Source organism: Ictalurus furcatus, chromosome 3, assembly GCF_023375685.1.
Source record: "Ictalurus furcatus strain D&B chromosome 3, Billie_1.0, whole genome shotgun sequence".
In the NCBI taxonomy this organism is placed as follows: Eukaryota; Metazoa; Chordata; class Actinopteri; order Siluriformes; family Ictaluridae; genus Ictalurus; species Ictalurus furcatus.
In genome coordinates, this window is record NC_071257.1 from 17,308,681 (window position 1) to 17,327,777 (window position 19,097).

The 19,097-nt window shown below is 46.3% G+C and overlaps 2 protein-coding genes across 3 annotated transcripts in view; one reads left to right on the forward strand and one right to left on the reverse strand.

Annotated features, from left to right (window-relative positions):
- Positions 1–12,023, reverse strand: part of aifm2 (apoptosis inducing factor mitochondria associated 2) — a 16,998-nt gene extending 4,975 nt beyond the window's left edge. Inside the window, exons 1-7 of one of the 2 annotated variants that reach the window (XM_053621170.1) lie at positions 11,864–12,023; positions 10,873–10,966; positions 9,872–10,055; positions 9,619–9,734; positions 9,402–9,521; positions 9,168–9,260; positions 8,794–8,902 (exon numbers count right to left, since the gene is read on the reverse strand). In XM_053621170.1, the coding sequence (XP_053477145.1) occupies positions 8,794–8,902; positions 9,168–9,260; positions 9,402–9,521; positions 9,619–9,734; positions 9,872–10,046 (613 nt within the window). In that variant the 5' untranslated portion in view covers positions 10,047–10,055; positions 10,873–10,966; positions 11,864–12,023. The remainder of the gene's footprint in view (positions 1–8,793; positions 8,903–9,167; positions 9,261–9,401; positions 9,522–9,618; positions 9,735–9,871; positions 10,056–10,872; positions 10,967–11,863) is intronic. The other variant, XM_053621169.1, reaches the window with a different exon arrangement.
- A 2,517-nt stretch (positions 12,024–14,540) lies between these two features.
- LOC128604973 (craniofacial development protein 2-like) lies at positions 14,541–18,004 on the forward strand. The gene has a single exon (XM_053620096.1). The coding sequence runs from the start codon at positions 14,679–14,681 to the stop codon at positions 16,017–16,019; it is 1,341 nt and encodes a 446-aa protein (XP_053476071.1). The 5' UTR covers positions 14,541–14,678; the 3' UTR covers positions 16,020–18,004.
- Positions 18,005–19,097: the final 1,093 nt, after the last annotated feature.

Here is a 19,097-nt window from a genome sequence, read left to right on the forward strand (position 1 = left end):
GCTTCCGGCCGTACGGGAGAAGAGAAGACCGTAGCGACAAGACGGACTCCGTGCGTGTTTTCCAGCGACATAGCGACTCGCAATCACCGAGCACGACGGTAACCTCACGCCCCACGCTAATCTCTCTCTCTCTCCCCCTCTCTCTCTCCCCCCACAAAAGGTGCAAGCGCGGACGAGATCGCCGGGTGGTGAGAGTCCCACCTACGGAGGACGCCGGCCCGGGAAAACCCTCGCCCCCGTCTCGGAATCCCGCCTCCGCCACGAGTAGGCTACACCGGCAGTCACGCCTCCACAAGCCCCGCACTCATCCCCTCACAACCCACTCACTTCACCCTTGCACCAATAAACCACCGTTTGTGAACGTTCTTCTGCCTCCTGTGGGTCTGTACGCCGCCCTTCCCCGGGCTAATTCCTCACACTGGTGGAGGATGCGGGCATAGTACAGGCTCGCCTACCACCAACGTAAAAAAAAAAAAAAAAAAAAACAAAGAGAGAGAGAAAAAATAAATAAATTAATAAATTTAAAATAATAATAAAAAAAAAATAGAAAAAAAAACAAACAAAGAGAGAGAGAAAAAATAAATAAATTAATAAATCTCAAACCCCCCCCCAAAATGGACCATGCCCTGCAACACCTGCTGGAGACAAGCCTCCAGCAGCACGCTGTGACGCAGCAGCTCGCCGAGAGCCTTCAGGTCGCCACACAGACACTGATCGCCATGAGGACTGAGACCCCCACCGCCTCCGTGCCTCTCCCCGACGCAAGAAGCGAGACCCGCCGCCTACTACCCCCCCTCGGCCCCGAAGAGGACCTCGAGGCGTACTTCGAAGCCTTCGAGAGTATCGCCCGCCGGGAGGGGTGGGACCGTGATGACTGGCCACGCGCCCTTGGTCCACTGCTCACGGGAGAGGCCCGAACAGCCTACTATGCCCTCGAGCTGGAGGAAGCCGCGGACTACCTGGCGATGAAAGAGGGAGTCCTGGCATGGTGTGGCCGAACCCCTGGCCAGGCTGCTGCTGAATTCCATCGCTGGGTTTATCGACCAGGGGCCCGACCACGTTGCCAGATGAACGCCCTCATCCGGACCACCAAACGATGGCTCCGGCCGGATCGGCATACCGCCTCGGAGGTGGCGGAGAAAGTGGCGGTCGACCGTTTCCTGAGGGCGCTACCCCGGGCAGAGAGACAGGCCGTGGGGGCACACGCCCCAACTACGCCCCAGGAACTCCTAACTGTCCTGGAGCGAACCTTGGCCACCCTGGAGCTCGACCCCGGGGAGCAGCAGCACCTCGATCGGCCCCCCGGTGCCCCGGGCCCCCGGTCCGACCGCCAGACCCGGCCCCGCACCTGGAGGAACCCCCAGAGGGCGCCCACTTGTGAACACCCCCGAGACGAGCCCATGCCTACAGAGCCGGAGAGGGAAGCCGCCCGGCTGCTTACAAAACCATGGCTGGCAGGCTGCGCCCTCCATCAGCAGCAACCGCCGGAGGCACCCTCCTTGACGGTGTGGGTCGAAGGGAGACCGGTAACCGCCCTGCTGGACACCGGGAGCACGGTGACCCTCGCCCGGCCCTCCATCCTGCCTGAGGAGCGCCGCCCAAGGGGGACGCTCACCGTGACCTGCGTCCATGGGGACACCCGGGAAGTCCCCTCAGCCGAGGGCCAGATCCGGGGCGAAGCCGGCACCTGGCCCCTCCAGGTCGGAATCGTCCCCGAACTCCCCGTGCCCCTCCTCCTGGGACAAGACTGGCCAGGACTCCTGGTGGTACCGAGAGCCGAGCCCCGGAGATTGCGGCGACGTACGAAGGGGACCCCGGCCCGGCCGGCCTACCTGGCCCAGGACGACGGAGAGGCCACCACGGAAGGTAAGACCCCCCAAGCTACTAACTCTCTGTCATCTGTCTTTCCCCAGGTGAACCGAGAGGGGAAGTTCGGCCAGGAGCAGAAGGAGGACGACCGGCTGAAGCACTGCTGGGCTCAGGTACGGGTGATAGAGGGGGTCAACCAGAGTCCAGACCTGAGGCTCCCCACATCGTACTTCCTCGTCCGAGGGGGGCTCCTCTACCAACGGGCCTGCCGCCGCGGGGAGCAGGTGGACCTACTGGTGGTGCCCCGACCCAAGACGGCCGTCTTATTGCACCTAGCCCACACCCATCCACTCGGCGGCCACCTGGGGGCCCGAAATACCCTGGAGAAGCTGCGGGACCGCTTCGTGTGGCCCGGGATGGATGCGGAGGTCCGGGCCTTTTGCCAACAGTGCCCGCAGTGCCAGCGCACGGCCCCGCGGAGGCCCCCGCCGGCGCCCCTGATCCCCCTGCCCATTATCGGCGTCCCGTTTGAGCGAGTGGGCATGGATCTCGTGGGGCCCCTACCCAAGTCTGCCCGGGGCCATGAATACATCCTGGTCCTCGTCGACTACGCCACGCGGTACCCCGAGACGGTGCCGCTCCGCAAGGCCACCTCGCAAAACATCGCCAGGGAGCTGGTACTCCTCTTCAGTCGAGTGGGGATCCCCAAGGACGTTCTGACCGACCAAGGTACGCCTTTTGTCTCGAAGCTAATGGCGGATTTGTGTCGTCTGTTGCAGGTGAAGCACCTCCGGACGTCGGTCTACCACCCCCAAACCGACGGGCTGGTCGAGAGGTTCAATCAGACCCTCAAGCAGATGCTGCGCCGGGTGGTGGACGAGGAGGGAAGGAACTGGGACCTCCTCCTCCCCTACGTACTTTTCGCCGTTCGGGAATGCCCCCAGGCGTCCACGGGCTTCACGCCCTTCGAGCTCCTGTTCGAGCGGCGCCCGCGGGGATTGTTGGACGTGGCCCGCGAAGCCTGGGAGGAGCAACCATCCCCCTTCCGCTCCGTTGTCGAGTACGTACAGGACATGCAAGCAAGGATTGACAGGGTGGGCCCCATCGTCCGGGAGCACATGCACGCGGCGCAGGAGGTGCAGAAGAAGGTATACAACCGCCCCGCACAGCCCCGGGAATTCCAGCCGGGGGATCGGGTCCTCCTGTTAGTGCCCAGCAGCGCCTGCAAGTTCCTCGCTCGGTGGCAAGGTCCATATACCGTCCTCGAGCGCCAGGGCCCAGTCAACTACCGCCTGCAGCAGCCCGGTAAGCGGATGGACGAGAAGCTATACCATGTAAACCTGCTGAAAAAATGGGTGGAACCAGCCCCGGTGGTGTCGGCGTTCGCAGCTCAGGACTCGGACCGGGGCAAGGGTACCTTGGTCGGCCTAGGGGAGGACCTCACCCCCGCCCAAAGACAGGAGCTTACCGAGCTGATCGACCAGTTCGCAGATGTGTTTTCGGCTACCCCGGGGATGACCCAGCTGGTCCAGCATGAAATCAAGACTCCTCCCGGTGTAGTGGTGAGACAAAGGCCCTACCGTGTCCCCGAGGCTCGACGCCAGGCCATCGAGGAGGAAGTCAGTCGCATGCTGCGGGACCACGTCATCGAGGAGTCCAGCAGCCCCTGGTCCAGCCCCATCGTCGTCGTGCCGAAGCCGGATGGGAGCATGAGGCTATGCAACGACTTCCGGAGGCTGAACCAGGTGTCAGAGTTCGACAGCTACCCCCTCCCCAGAGTGGACGACTTGGTCGAGAGGCTGGGGAGAGCCCGATTCATATCGACCCTGGACCTCACCAAAGGCTACTGGCAAGTGGCGCTCGCACCGGAGGCAAGGCCCAAGACGGCCTTTAGCACGGCCACCGGCCACTGGCAGTATCGGGTTCTCCCCTTTGGGCTGCACGGGGCGCCCGCCACGTTCCAGCGGCTAATGGACATCCTCCTGCGGCCCCACCGGCAGTTTGCAGCGGCCTACCTGGACGACGTGGTCATCCACTCCTCCACCTGGGCCGACCACCTGTTCCACCTCAGGGAGGTCCTGAAAGCACTCCGGGCGGCCGGCCTGACCGCCAACCCAAAGAAGTGCCACCTAGGGCTGACGGAAGCCCAGTACCTGGGATACCGCATCGGACGGGGAATGCTGAAGCCCCAACTAAAGAAGATCGAGGCTGTGAAGGGCTACCCGCGTCCGACATCGAAAAGCAGGTACGTGCCTTCTTGGGATTGGCGGGCTACTACCGCAGGTTCGTGCCTAATTTTTCTGCTGTAGCCTCTCCCCTCTCAGACCTTACAAAGAAGGGTCAGCCAGACCAGGTCAGGTGGACAGCCGACGCAGAAAGGGCCTTCCAGGCCCTAAAAGGGGCCCTCACCAGCGCGCCGGTACTCCGCAACCCGGACTTTGACCTCCCGTTCACCGTGCATACTGATGCATCCGAGACCGGGCTGGGCGCCGTCCTCTCCCAGACCTTCGACGGGGAAGAACACCCGGTCCTCTATATCAGCCGGAAGCTGTCCCGGGCCGAGAGGAAGTATGCGGCAGTCGAGCGGGAGGCACTGGCGATAAAATGGGCCATCGAGGAGCTGAGATACTACCTGGCAGGCAGGCACTTCGTCCTCATAACGGACCACGCCCCCCTGCAGTGGATGGCCAAGGCGAAGGACACCAACGCCCGGGTAACCCGCTGGTTCCTCGCCTTACAAGACTTCTCCTTTCAGGTTAAGCACCGGGCGGGGGCCCAGCATGGTAACGCGGATGGGCTCTCACGACGAGACACCCTCTGGGCCCACCACCGAGCGGCAGTAGGCTCGGAGCTGAGGGGGGGGTACTGTCGCGACGGGCAGAGAGCCGGCGCACACAAGAAGGAAATCGCTCCTTCTCCAACTGCTGCACCGGCACGACGTGGGCAGCTTCGTGCCGAACATTCCGCCAGCCGGAAGGACCGCCGCGGCGGGGCGGGACTGATGCGACGCCGGCCAGCGATTGGCGGACCCAACAGAGAAATTCCACCACTCAGGCGACGGCGGAGGAGGATAAAAGGGCGCGCTTCCGGCCGTACGGGAGAAGAGAAGACCGTAGCGACAAGACGGACTCCGTGCGTGTTTTCCAGCGACATAGCGACTCGCAATCACCGAGCACGACGGTAACCTCACGCCCCACGCTAATCTCTCTCTCTCTCTCTCTCCCCCTCTCTCTCTCCCCCCACAAAAGGTGCAAGCGCGGACGAGATCGCCGGGTGGTGAGAGTCCCACCTACGGAGGACGCCGGCCCGGGAAAACCCTCGCCCCCGTCTCGGAATCCCGCCTCCGCCACGAGTAGGCTACACCGGCAGTCACGCCTCCACAAGCCCCGCACTAATCCCCTCACAACCCACTCACTTCACCCTTGCACCAATAAACCACCGTTTGTGAACGTTCTTCTGCCTCCTGTGGGTCTGTACGCCGCCCTTCCCCGGGCTAATTCCTCACACTATATACTCATTGGCAAACTGTAGTCTTGTTCTAATGTTCTTATTAGAAAGCAAAGACTTTTTCCTGGCACGCCTCCCATCCAGCTCAAATTTATACAATCTCTTTCTGATTGTAGAAGCATGCACTTAGACACAAACAGTTGCAAGACTAACTAGCAGATCCTGTGATTAAATTTTGGGGTTTTTAGAGACTTATTTTTCTTCATTTGATGGTCTAATCTTGGGCTAAATTTGCTGGGACAGCCAATCCCGGGCTAATTTGCATTCATTTGAAATCTACGCTACTTATAGATGATTTTCCTTACAGTGGAATGATGCAATTAAAATAATTTGGAAATCTTTATAAATCCCTTGCCAGACTCATAGGCATCCACAACCTTTTTCTGAAGGCCTTATAGAACTCTTTAGTTCTTGGCATGAGGACACTACACACCTCAATAACAAAGGGAGCACCAGACACTATATATGAGAGGGGTATAAATAAGACAGGTTCCACCTGCATGCCCTAAACAGGTTCTAATCACAGCCACCCAATCTTAAACACCTGATTCTAATTTTATGGATTTGAAGCTGTTATAAATGTAGGGGTGTACTTACTTTTTCCAGGTGACTGATCTGTTTTTTGTTAATTTAAATTGTGAAAATTATTACAAAATGTAAATTTTATGTGTCATTTGATACCTCTATCAACTTTAAATGTTTACTTCTCCAAATATGTCAGCAAAAAAACTATTTCGATAGGGTTTACTTATTTTTGCGTGATTTTATATATATATATATATATATATATATATATAAAAAGAGCTGCAACACCTAATCGATAAAATCAATAATAATCGATTATGAAAATTGTTGTCAACGAATCTCATTATCGATTAGTTGGTCTGCACATGGCACAGGGTACTTCTCTTCCGAAAACACGCATTGGAGACTAAATACTAAAGTTGTGTCCCAAATGACGTACTGTACACTTACACTACGCATTATGTACTCTACCGTCTAGCATATGAATTTCAGAAAGGTAATATCATCTCAAATGGAACACTAGCATTTTTTTTACTAACTGGAAGTATAAGCCGTTTCCCAGCCAGTGGCACACGACGTCATACGCACGTTATGTGACTTCGATAGCTTTAGCAGACACCCAGAGTCACCGACAATGACTTTCTTCAGTTTACTGTTTATGTCAGCGTTACCTTTTATTCCCAACATGAACTCAGTCAGGAGGAAAGTGTGCGACCCAAGTCCTCTAAGACAGGGTAGCATTTTATATTAAATACTGTGAAGAAAACTGTAACCTGTAAACTTTTCAAAGCGGAGTTTGTGTAGCACAGAAGCATTACAGTGCTGCACGAGCACAAACATGTTTATATCCAAAATGCTAAACTGTGTGCAAGGGATTGGGGAAACTGGTGCAAGTTGCTAAAAACTTTAGTTTAATTCCAGTTTATTGACATTATAGGTTGTATTTGCTTGCTTGCAGTGTAACTTCTGTTATTTATTATAACGGAAGTGGTCTATCAGTAAGGAGGCCGTGTTGCTCCTCACTCGCGGTGTAGACATAGTGATACACAGTGCAGCGCAATTAAGATCTGTAATGTCTAATTAAAACACTATGATCAAAAGTAAACAAAAGTAAAACAATATACCTAAAGGCAGTGAGTAACAGAAACCATAAGGTGTAGTAAAAGTGAGTTTTTATTATTAATTTAGGACTGTAGTTTAATTCAGTGCTTTTTGCACATACATAAAAAATAACGCTTATATACAATATAAACTAATATATAATAATAAATATATATTTATTTTATTCATTTATTTTAGTTTATATTGTATATAAGTTTTTATGCTTTATTTTTTATGGATGCACAAAAAGCACAATTTATTTACAGTCCTAAATTAATAATAAAAACTCCCCTTCACTGCACCTTAGAGTTTCTGTTACTTGCTGCCTTTAGGAATATTATTTTACTTGTGTTTACTTTTGATCATAATGTTTTAATTAGACATTACAGATCTTACTCGCGCTCCCACTCTGTATCAGCGCGTCTACACAGCTCGTGATCAGCAAGGCGCCCTCGTTACTAACACATCACTTCCGTTATAATAAACGACAGAATTTACACTGCAAGCGGGCAAATACAGCGTCCATCCATCCATCTTCTACACCACTTTATCCTTTTCAGGGTCACGGGGAAACCTGGAGCCTATCCCAGGGAGCATCGGGCACAAGGCGGGGTACACCCTGGACAGGGTGCCAATCCATCGCAGGGCGCAATCACATACATTCATACACTATGGACACTTTGGATCAGCCTACCATGCACGTCTTTGGACACACAGGGCCACGGTGGGAATCGAACCCCCAACCCTGGAGGTGTGAGGCAAACATGCTAACCAGTAAATCACTGTGCGCCCACCAAATACAGCATATAATGACAATAAACTTAAATTAAACTAAACATTTTAAGCAGCTTGCACCAGTTTCCCCTACCCCTTACACACAGTGGAGCATCTTGGATATAAACATAACTTTGTGCTCGTGCACCACTGTTTGATCTCCGCTGTGTTTAATATAAAATGCTCCTTGCCTTAGAGGACTTTCTTCCTCAGTCACGTGATGATTTCACCTCCATCTGATGGTGACTGAGGTCATGTTGGGAATAAAAGTTAACCCTGACAGAAAGTAAACTGAAGAAAGTCATTGTCCATGAATCTGGGTGTTTGCTAATGTTAGCGTGCGTATGATGTCATGTGCCGTCGCCTAGAAGTGGCTTATAGTTCTGGTTAGTAAAAGAAAACCGCTAGTGATATATTTGAGATGATATTACCCTTCTAAAATCCACACACTAGATGGTATAGTGCACAGTGCTTAGTGTACAGTACTTCATTTGGGACACAACTTTAGTATTTACTCTCCGAAGCGTGTCCTCAGAAGAGAAGTAATGTAATGAGTAAATCTCCCCCGTCCCGCGCGCAGACCAACTAATCGATAATGAGTTGACAACGATTTTCATAATCGATTATTATCAATTTTATCGATTAGTTGTTGCAGCTCTAGAAAATACACACACACACACACACACACACACACACACACACACACACATTGAGGCTGCAACTAACGATTATTTTCCTAATAGTTTTTTTGGCCGATTATTTATTCGATTAATCGGACAGACAGGGGACTTTCAGTACCATTTAAAAAAAATATTTAAAATAAAATCCACAAACTGAATGTTACAAATACATACATACATACACATATACACACACACACACACATACATATATATATATATATATATATATATATATATATATATATATATATATACATATATACACATATATACATATATACACATTATATATATATATATATATATATATATAGATAGATAGATAGATAGATCTGAATATTCCTCATGATGTACTTTGCCTGTATGCCAAATCAGAGCTATCATAAAGATTTACCTAGAAATAATTCCACTCCCTTCTCCAGCAGTACCTGTCTGGCCTCTTCTCTTACACTGGGGAGCAGCTCTGAATCAGCTAGGGCATCACGTGAGTGAATAAGAATTACCTGTGTTTGGAAAATTCCTTAATTTGTGTTTATAGTTTTATTATTTACCATAGCTTGATGTTGATAGATTTTAGCCAGTAATAATGATGTTTCCCCCCCACTTGCATTAACCATACAAACAACATTTCTTCATGTTTTGCAGAGAATTGAAACAGAAAAGGGGTATTAACACAAGAATGTCATTTTATATATTGTCTACATAAATTATTATTAAATGCTTTATATAGTGGTTTGATTAAGGTCTTTCTGGAACAAGGATAATTACCTTCGTGTTTGGATATTCTGTCCTGATTTCAGCAGCCATTTCCACCCCGGTGGCTCCACCCCCAATCACAAGCACTGAGTCAGCTGCCTGGACCTGAGAAAGGAGACTATACTGAATTGTCTTCCTGTTTAGACAAATCCTGTTTAGTAGATAACATCACAAGATATATTTGTAACAGAGTTACAGTAAACTTCTGAACAACGACAAAATTAGTATCACAGTTGAAAGGACTACCTCTTTAACGATATCTTCATACTTCACAATTGCTTTCTGGTAGGAATCCACAATGTTGCATTTCCCAGGAAAAGGTCCATCTGACCCAGTGCAGAGGATGAGGTGTGAATAACTTACTTCCTGTAAAAAGTTAAACACTGTTTAGTTTCCAATACCATCGTTGCAAGAGAACACCTTTTTTTTAAAAAAGAAAAAAAGAAAAAATAAATATTAACACCTTTCCATTGTCAAGCACAACAATTTTTTCTGTAGTGTCTATTCGTATCACACGCCCCTGAAGGAAATTCAGTCCAAATGTTCTTTTGAACGGAATAAAGGTTTGCTTGGCAAAGCCTGTTTTAACATAAACCATTGATGGTTAGACATTATTTTAATGTAAATATATCTACCATAAAAAATGGTACATATCTTTAAATAATTTTAGTAAGAATACAATACATTACATTTAGTTGTTATGTTGTTTAACATACCACTTTGAACTGAAGCACGCAGTGATGCAACATTGTGATGAAAGGCGTCTAATGGGTTAATCAACATAAAGGGTACCCCGTGACTTTTGAGATGCTGGGCAGCTGCAATACCACCAAACCCACCACCAACAATCACCACATGGACCTTCTCCTCAAAGGACAACTGACCCCCCATAGTGTGAATCTGCAATGCATAAACATCAATTAAGGTGAAAGGTGGTGATTCATATTGAAAGGTAATTTGCTTTAATGGAAACCTATTCTAGGTTTACAGTGACATTCACTTGACAGATGTATAGCAATTTACATTCACACACTAATGTTTCAGTGGCCCAAAACCGACTTTACCTGAAAGTGACAAAAATCTGTTTATTTAAAGTGTTGCAAACACAAAAATAAGATTTTAAAGTTAGACTGAAGACAATTCATATGTGGTCTATGATCCATACATACAATATCTCAATGTGTGGCCGTGCAACTAACATCAGCCCAAATTAAGAGACCATCTCTAAAGTTACATACGACATTGGTATACACGTTTCTAACTTCATTAGCCTTTGAAGGGAATGACTTACAGTCATATAACCAACTGTATACTATTCATGAAGGTGTCAGCTATAACACACACCTTTTAGATTTTTGATATTTAATAAAATAAACTATTAAATCATATGTAAATTTGACATGAATTTCACTACCAAATGGGCTCATGCACAAAATATACCATAATTTAAAGCAATAGCATTTGAAGGGAATGACTTACAGTCACAAAACCAACTGTATAGTATTAATTTAGGTGTCATCTATGGAGCACACCTTTTAGATTTTTGTTATTTAACCCTACAATGCACGAACCAAAAAAACCTACACAAACTGACATTTTTGGTAACTGAGTGCAATTTTTTGAAAACTGTACATAGGAACTGTGTACAGTTTAATTTATTTATGTACATGTTTCGACAGATTGTGGATGGGAGCCAAAGGAATTCAACATTATTTACAGCATTTCCAGTCAACTTTCTGAGCCCTGTTGAACTGCTTCAATGACATGGAAAGGCACATCACATGGAACCACCTGCAGTGGTGACATTCAATCTGAAAAAAAAGATAATAGTAAACTTATCAAATTGCTTAGTAATCAATTCGTTTTTCTTTATTTCTCTCTCTCTCTCTCTCTCTCTCTCTCTCCCCATACAGTTCCCTATACAATTTTCAGAAATGTTGGTTGAGTCAACAAGGCAGTTATCTGGTGGCCAGCTGACAGACATAAAATGCAGAAAACAAATAAACATTTTTGAAATATTAAAACATTTGTGTATTGTCAGTACTTTTAATTATTTCATTAATGGGACATTTTTTTGTGTGTGAAGAAAACGATTAATTACAATACAGGTCATTTTGACCACGCTTTATGCATTCTTGTAGGTTTTTTGGTTCATGCATTGTAGAGTTAAATATAAAACTATATAAAAGCTGTGTGTTATAGCGGACACCTACATGAACAATTTACATTTGGTTTTGTGACTGTACATCATTCCCTTCAAATGCTGTTGAGCTTTAAATTGTGGTATATCTGGTGTATGAGCCCATTCGGTAGTGAAATTCATGTCAAATTTACATATGATTTTATAGTTTATTTTATTAAATATCAAAAATCTAAAAGGTGTGCGTTATAGCTGACACCTTCATGAGTACTACACAGGTGGTTTTATGAGTGTACGTCATTCCCTCCAAATGCTATTGAAGTTAGAATCGTGTTTAATAATGTCGTATGTAACTTTAGAAACAGTCCCTTAATTTGCGCAGATCTGTGAATATCGAACGTACAACGTCAAGACAACTTTATGCCAGTAATAAACACAACTGCTTTTCCTCGGCCATTGTCATTATAGCTAAAGCGCTGTAAATTATACCATTTTCGTCTAGAATCGTGTTTTTAAAATCGTTCAATCAGACCCAAAAGAGCGTGTAACCTATTGATAACGTGCTTACCTATTCGAATCGCACCAACTTCCAACAGCCCATAGTCTACACAGATCTATGTAGTCTATAAATCAGTGTATCGCTGATCGTTGTGATTCCCCATCCACGACCCTCGCCCAATCTTTACCACGCATGCGTCACAGTTTACGGCGCAAGTCAATATTCCGCGCATGCGCATTAACGTCACGTTACGTCGCCTATCTTTTTGTTATATAATCACATATTAAATAAAATTCCTAATTAAGCTATCCAATTTCCATGAAAAATGCTTTGTTTTCATTTGAATTGTTAAACAAATAAATACTCCTGTTATTAAAATATGATTTGCTGGGGTTACTGATGCTGTTCCTGTCATAATACATTTAAAGGGCTCTATTTAAAGGGTTACTGATGCTGTTCGTGTCATAATATATTGAAAGTCACAATTCCTCGCCTAGCTGTTGCACATCCATAAAAAATAGTGATTTGGCGAATTTGTTTCTCTTTCTCATCCAAACCCTGTAGCCTACTAGAAATAAATGAAGACTAGTATATATTAATATATATCCATTGTCTCACTGAAGGTGGCTTCTTACAATGTGCTTTATTATATAAATATCTTATAAGAAACTAGTTTACATGCGTATCCTTGGCTGTTGCTGCAGACACTGGTTTTAAAAAAGGGATAAAAACACCACTTCAGAGAGAGAGAGAGAGACAGAGATGATGATGACGATGATGATGTGGCAGTTACATTAATTTGAAAAGCTTTAAAATTGTGTTTATTTCGAAATGCGATGACAGCATTGCGCATGCGCGTTGCGGATCGCGCGAGGCAGTGCCGTTGAAAGGCGCTGGGGTAGGTATGCGGGTTGGGGATCAAAATCAGCTGAGGTCTTCCGCATTTCTCCGCGAGAGAGTGCGTCGTGTGTCACGTCTCCACGGAGGGCGGGTTTTACGGGTTTCCCTACAATGTGCTCTAACTGGCTCTTCAACAACAGTTAAAAGTTTGTTTTGAATGACACAAACGCAACATCGCATTGTGGAAGTCCAGGAGTGTTATTTTGCCCCCCAGTCTGGTTGTTTTTTATGTCCCAGAACAACTTCACTTGAAATTCAAGTACTTTATGTGTCATGTACAGTTTTACAGTGTACTATTCTTGTAGTGAGTTTCTTAACTGCAAGTTCCAAGACTGTGCAAACATTACATTACAAAGGGCAAAGACACATAAGGCACATATGACACATAAGACATACTAAAGTGTGCAACAGTGCAGGACACACAATGCAATGACGTGTGTGATGTATGTGCTGTTGGATTGAATTATATGTTAGAACAGTCTAGGTCAGGGGTGTCCAATCTAATCTGGAAAGGGCAGGTGTGGATTCAGGTTTTCATTCCAACCGAGCAGAACCCACATCAAAGTCTAATGAAAGACAAGATCAACTGATTAAACAGGTAGAATCAGGTGTGGCTCCTGCTTGATTGGAATGAAAACCTGCACCCACACCGGCCCTTTGCGGATAAGACTGCACACTTGGTCTTTGTAGGTGCAGCTTGGTGTCTGAGTGTGTGTCAATGAAATGGAGATAAAGGTAATTATGCCAGATTGGACGTCCCATGCAGAGCCTGAAGCACTTGTGGAAAGTAGCTCCTCCTGAAACACTCTGTGTTCTCATGCTGCAGTAGCATTTGTCTGCATTTGGGTGACTGTAGTCAATGATTGTCCTAACCTTCTCTCTGTATCACCAGATGCAGTTGTCCTGCAGGTCTGGCAGATGTTCCTCAGTGGTATGCTAGGCTGATCACACCAACCTTTTCTTGGCTTTGTGGTCCAGACCAAACTGACATTGCTTGTCAGGATGCTTTCAATGGTTCTCCTGTAGAAAAATTTAACGAAGTGAGAGGGCAATCTGAACTTCCTCAGTCTGTGGAGATCTCAGTCTTCCTCAGTGTTGCCTCCCCATTTCAGGCTCATCACACCTACCTTATTTATAATTTTATTTTACATTGAAGTAAGTATAGACCGTTAAGTTGCGGCATTACTGAGTCCGTGAGCACATACCCCTGCCTGCCACCTTCTCTATCCAATCATTACAACAGTAAGACAAGGGAGAAATAAGAAGTAATAAGATAGGAAAGGAAAATGGGGGGATAATAATAATAATAATAATAATAATAATAATAATTACAACAACAACAATAATCATCATCATCATCATCATCATCATCATCATCATCATCATAAATAAAAAACAACAACAGCAATAAAAATCAGAGAACCAGATAGGAGAGACAATCAATCTCTCAGTGAAATATTTCCTGCCCCGGAAGTTAAGCTTACATGCAATTGTTACATGTAAAAAGTACATGTAAAAGTTAGGATTCTCTAACTTTTAGCAGCCAAGGACTATTCTAGTGAAAGATTACAATGATTTCTTATGATTTATAAGTAATACAACCCATGCAAGCTATCGTTTTTAGTTACTGAAGCCCTTAAATCTTATAATATGAACCTTCCATCCACAGAAGCCAAACCAAATTATTATATGTTTTTTATTATATATATATATATATATATATATATATATATATATATATATATATATATATATATATATATATATATATTATATGGTTTTTATACCTTTATACCTATGGGGTTTTTTTTTTTTATTTATACCTTCAACTCCGCCGACACCGGTCCCAAGCCCGGGTGAAAAAGGAGGAGGGTTGGGCATCAGGCTAGCATCCTGATCCCGTAAAATTTATCTTGCTACGGAAACAACAAGCAAAAATCAGCGGTCTAAACAATACCGGCGCGATGACCCTGTTTCTCCCTCGATGACGGTGCTGGAGCAAAGCCGAAAGGTCGTCCAGCGCCCGATGCAAAACGGGATACTCAATGCCAATACGATCACACGAATTGGAACCTGGAACGTGCGAACGTTGTACCAGTGTGGGAGACTGGAGCAGCTTCTGCACGAATTCGACAATTACCGGCTTGACATTCTTGGTGTCAGCGAAATGAGGTGGACGGGTAATGGAAAAATGACAAGCGACGGGAAGATCGTCCTGTATTCGGGAGCCAAAGAACATCATGTGCACGGCGTCGGGATGGTCCTGAGTAAAACCACGGCACAGGCACTCGTTGGATGGAAACCGATCAGTGATCGCATCCTTACCGCCCGATTTCAGTCTCGCCATGCTAAAATTACTGTTATTCAGGTCTATGCACCGACAAATGAGGCAGATGATGAAGAGAAGCACGCCTTCTACGACCAGCTGCAAAACACAATCGCAGTTGTCCCCAACCATGACATAAAGATCGTCCTTGGCGACATGAATGCGCAACTCAGCAGCGACCGTCAGGGCTGGGAAAACGTGATCGGACCTCATGGATCGGCAGCAGTAACGAATGATAATGGAGAGCGTCTCCTATCCCTATGCAATCTTAACAACCTTTGCATCGGGAATACATATTTCATTCACAAACGGATTCACAAAAAGACGTGGCGGTCACCAGATGGGGCCACTCACAATGAAATCGACTATGTATGCATCCATCGACGGTGGCGCTCGGCTTTACGTGACGTACGGGTTTTTCGCGGCGCCGACGTCGGATCTGATCACCACTTGCTTGTGACCTCAATCCGACTAAAATTGAAAAGAGTGGCCGGACACAACACCGTTCGGTCATTTGCCTTAAAGGACCGCGTGAACGCCGAGCACTTCCACATTGAACTCGCTAACCGATTCCAGATTCTTGACAACTCGGCCAGCATCGAAGAACAATGGGCACAGATCAAGGATGCTGCCATTGAGACGGCAGAGAGAACGATTGGTCGACGGCGTGGAACGCAGCGAGAACGGTGGATTCAGGACCGGACATGGTCGTTGCTCGATGAAAGACGGGTCAAGAAACGTCAGCGCGATCAAGCAAAGACCGAAGAGGAGCGAAATGAAGCATTGCAGGCGTACCGAGAACTCGACCACAGGGTCAAGAGGAGTTGCCGAGCAGACAAGAAGGACTGGCTGGACCGGAAGGGCACTGAAGCACAAGTGGCTGCGGACCAGGGTGACAGCAGGACTCTGTTTCGTGTGGTTAGAGACCTCACTCGGGCCCGAAGCGGTTCCACTGGGCCGATAAGGGATACAACCGGCAGGATGCTAGTTAGCAAATAAGAGCAGGACGCGCGTTGGGTGGAACATTTCAAAAACACCCTAAACCAGCCGGCTCCCGTAGCCACGCACGACTTTACAGTCTTTCCTCCTCCCTATGAGCTGGAAGTGGACATGAGCGACATCATGGATGCTGAGGTCACTGCAGCGATTTGTCATCTGAAAAACAACAAAGCACCTGGTCTTGACCAAATCTCGGCAGAAATGCTGAAAGCGGCTGGTGATGAAGTTGTACGGGTGCTCACTACGCTGCTCAATGACTGCTGGCACATGGAACGTGTCCCAAATGACTGGAGACAGGGTGTCATCGTCAAATTACCTAAGAAAGGTAATCTCGCAGACTGTAACAATTGGAGAGGCATCACCCTTCTGTCTGTCCCAGGCAAGGTTTTTTGTCTCGTCCTCCTCAAACGGATACTGCGAGCAGTCGATCAGGCTCTACGGCACGAACAGGCTGGGTTTAGAGGTGGTCAGTCGTGCACTGAACAAATCTTTGCTCTTCGAAACATCATTGAACAAAGCTCCGAATATCAGAAACCGCTCTTGGTCAACTTTATAGATTTTAAGAAGGCGTTTGACAGTGTCCACCGGAAATCGCTTTGGAACATCGCACGGCTATATGGCATTCCACAGCGGTTTATCGCCATTTTCCAGAACTTATATCAGGATTCTAGCTGTTGCATCCGGACGGACACAGGTCATACTGCCTTTTTCACCATCGAGACCGGAGTTAGACAGGGCTGCATTCTTTCACCATTCTTTTTCCTCATGATGATGGACTTCGTCATGCGACGAGCACTAACACAGCCAGCGTCTGGAATTCCGTGGACAGGCCAGGGACGCCTGACCGACCTGGAATTCGCCGACGATATTGTGCTATTGGCGCAGAATGGGAAAGTTTTACAGGAGATGACCACTAGCCTGGAGCACGAAGCAGCCAAAGTTGGGTTATGGATCAGCACTGACAAGACCAACGTCATGGCGGTCGGCCGGATGACGCCGGTGCGGATCACGGTGAGCAATCAGCTGATCGAAGAAGTCAAACAGTTTACCTACCTTGGCAGCATTGTGGCTGCGGATGGTGGGACTAACGCGGATGTCAATCGCAGAATCGGCAGAGCATTTGCAGTCTTCCAACAGCTACAGCCGATTTGGGCTAGGCGAACTATCCACACCAACAACAAACTTCGCCTGTTTAATAGCATCATCATCCCAACCGCCATCTATGCATCTGAAACTTGGACGAGCTCGAGGGCAGTCATCCACAAGCTGAATGTGTTTCAGCAATGATGCCTCAGAAGAATACTCAGTGTATCATACCGTGATCGTATTTCAAATGAAGAAATTCTAAGAAGAACAAACTCCCGCAGCCTGGCAGAAATGGTCGTAGAGCGAAGAATGCGCTTTGCAGGACACATTCTACGGATGTCTGACCACCGCCACGCAAAGATCGCGCTGCGCTGGACGCCGCCACGGGGGAAGAGAAGAGTAGGGCGGCCGCATAATACATGGCGACGAACATTCATGGAAGATCTACGAACGCTCGACGTCAAGTGGGAAGATGTGGAAATCGACGCTGCCGACTGAGCCCGCTGGCGAATGCTTGTTGCCCGATGCGCCTCGCTGCGCGGACGGAACTAACTTTTATACCTTCTAATCAATCAGATTTGAGAATTCAGCAGTGTTGTAATACCATTCATAACACAGTTATTAATAATCTTAACTCTTTTTATGACTGCACACAACAAACCTAGCCTTACATTTCTTAAATAGCCTTATATTCCTTAAATAATATGTGTTCAGTTTTTTAATCTTTAGACACCTTAATAAGTCATTCAAGTAAATTAACTAGACCATGTCAGAAGGGATCCAAACATTTAGGCTAGTTAATAAAACTGCTGGCTCAGGCTCAATTGATGTAACTTGTATGTCATGTTTTCAATAAGAAAGCATCATTAAAATAACATGATAAACTGTGAAATGGAGTGTAATTTATCATTCCCACCACCTGTGGACAGTTTTGTTTTATAGACGAATAAGATTCATGAGATATGTTATATCAGGGTAATATAGTGCAAGTGATATAGAGCAATATTAGCAGCCTGACATGATGTCATAGTCAGTAATGCTTGTAAATGTGTGAAAGTACATGAATGATATTTCATTGTATCTATTTTGATGCACGAGTGCCAGAGTATCACTCCTGCTTGTATATTCATACATGTTTAACCCTTTCTAGAAGTACACTGTCTTTCCTTTCCACCAGCAGATTGGAAATCGACTTATTGAACATTTTCAATCAGTATAAACAAATTAATTATTTTATCACCACAAGTCTGTTATAAGATGAGTCAGGACACTGTTGGGTTTCTGTGTGTAGAGTACTGTGACTCTGGGTTTAGCTGCTGGTGAGCAGTGCCATGGCAAAGGGGAGGTGTGTGAGCCCTCTGCTGGGCAAACAATTCACACCTTTCCACAATAACAGTGGTACAGAGATAAAACAGACAGTGCAACTAAAGCTTTTTTGATAGTAAAACAGATAGTATACAACTACTGCAACAAAAATTATACAATTTAAACCTAATAGGCTATGTAAAAAATACTTTAAAAATACTTACAAATTCTTAAAGCCCAGAGTGTCTACTTTCCCAGCTGGAAAAAATGGTTTCCACTACAAATACCATTACAAACCATCAGCTAACCATTAAAACCATTACCAATACCATTATTGGTCCATAATTGTATCCACTAAACATAACATGCCACCAATAGAAGGCAACAAATTACCAGTAGAGACTTACAGTTTCCATTAAAACCAAAAATTCCATTATAACCATTAAAACCATTACAAGTTCTGTGAGGGTTTCTATTGTTTGTTTGTTTGTTTTTTTCAGCATGGGTCATATGAGCCATTTGCCATTAACTACTGTGGAGAGTGACAAAAATTCAATGCTAAAAACAGGCCTTTTTTGGCCTCTGTTAAGAAAAGATATGCATTGCTCCATGTAGTCAATGATTACAGGCAGTCCACGTTATCATCCTCCTGGCCGGCAGGGGCTGCTGAGCGGCGTGTGTGTTTTC